General features: G+C 44.9%; 1 protein-coding gene across 1 annotated transcript in view; it reads left to right on the top strand.

Annotated features, from left to right (window-relative positions):
* LOC106872263 (talin) overlaps window positions 1-1,502 on the top strand; it is a gene marked incomplete at its 5' end in the record, with an annotated part of 182,270 nt that overhangs the window by 102,002 nt on the left and 78,766 nt on the right. Inside the window, one exon of the mRNA XM_052977507.1 lies at window positions 352-474. Within this exon, the coding sequence (XP_052833467.1) occupies window positions 352-474 (123 nt within the window). The remainder of the gene's footprint in view (window positions 1-351; window positions 475-1,502) is intronic.

Raw genomic sequence — 1,502 nt, 5'->3', positions numbered from 1 at the left:
TCTCTCTATATATATATACACACACACACACACACACACACGAAGGTGCTGAAAAGCTCCTGGCTTTAAGGGTTTCCCAAACGGCCTGGTTGGAGGCCCAAGCTTCCGGATTCTTTTACAGGGCTTAGAAAAACTGAAGGGACCCCTGCAATAAGTGTGTGAATCTGAGAGGGGAATATGTTGGATAAAACCATAACTAACTGATCCACTTGGATTTTCTTTTACCCAAAGCCAGGAACCTTTCAGCACTTCCTTGTATGTACGTGTGTGTTCTTTACTGTATTCCCTTATTCCTAGTCTCATCTCTGTTTCTCTCTTTCTCTCTCTCTCTCTCTCGCATCCAATCTGCAGTCTCTTGGCGATGCAATGACAGGAATATCAAACGATGCCAAGAAAGCTGACACGGATGGGTTCTGCGAGGCCGTCAGAAATTTCTCGTCATCCATTAATGGTCTGACTGAAGCAGCTGCTCAGGTAAGAACCCTTAGGATTCATTTTGTTTAATCGTAACCAAATACCAAGGTAACTTTTGTGGGTCTTACATCCACGACCCTGGGACCGATACATTCCAGAAGTTTTGTTACTTTTTCAAGGGAGACATTAATTCCAAAGAAGTACGAAACTCTGGTCTCCTTCAAAGTAGGTTCCTCTCACCTTCAGTGCCCTTGCTGTAGTGTTCCAGCCACTTTGCGAAGGCCCCACAGAAGTCCTCCAGAGGGAAGGTGTCCAAGATCCTTGTCACAACTTCCTTCAGCTTGAGGAACAACCAAGAGGCACCGAAAGCAAGGTCTGGTCTGGAGGAAGGCTGCGGGCCATTTGTGATGCCCACCTCTGCCAAGTTGTTGGTTTCCAAGATGGAATTGGGACCAGCAATGTTTAGTAGCTTGTCTCATTCACTGTTGTCCCCTTCAATTTGGACTAACAAAAGGTTGGCAGGTCAGCTTATTAGATGCATAGTAATGATAAACTAAAATGACAATAATCTAGGACACTTATAACAGCCTCTCCTTAAAAAGTCCCTATAAAAGCCTCAATAAGTGCAGGAGTGGCTGTGTGGTAAGTAGCTTGCTTCCTAACCACATGGTTCTGGGTTCAGTCCCACTGCGTGGCACCTTGGGCAAGTGTCTTCCACTATAGCCTAGAGCCGACCAAAGCTTTGTGAGTGGATTTGGTAGGCGGAAACTGAAACCCCATCGTATATATATATATATATGTGTGTGTGTGTCTGTTTGTCCCCCCACCATCGCTTGACAACTGATGCTGGTGTGATTACGTCCCCGTAACTTAGCGGTTCGGCAAAAGAGACCGATAGGATAAGTACTAGGCTTACAAAGAATAAGTCCTGGGGTCGATTTGCTTGAATAAAGGCGATGCTCCAGCATGGCCGCAGTCAAATGATTGAAACAAGTAAAGAATGATGGGAACCGTTTCTGTTTTTAGACTCCACATTCGAGTTACCTCTAATTTCCAGATCCTTGTATTTTGAGAGTAAAAGATGCATA

Source organism: Octopus bimaculoides, chromosome 28 (genome assembly GCF_001194135.2).
Source record: "Octopus bimaculoides isolate UCB-OBI-ISO-001 chromosome 28, ASM119413v2, whole genome shotgun sequence".
Taxonomy (NCBI): Eukaryota; Metazoa; Mollusca; class Cephalopoda; order Octopoda; family Octopodidae; genus Octopus; species Octopus bimaculoides.
The sequence above is the reverse complement of the archived record's forward strand: the minus strand, read 5'-3'. Positions and strand labels throughout refer to the sequence as shown.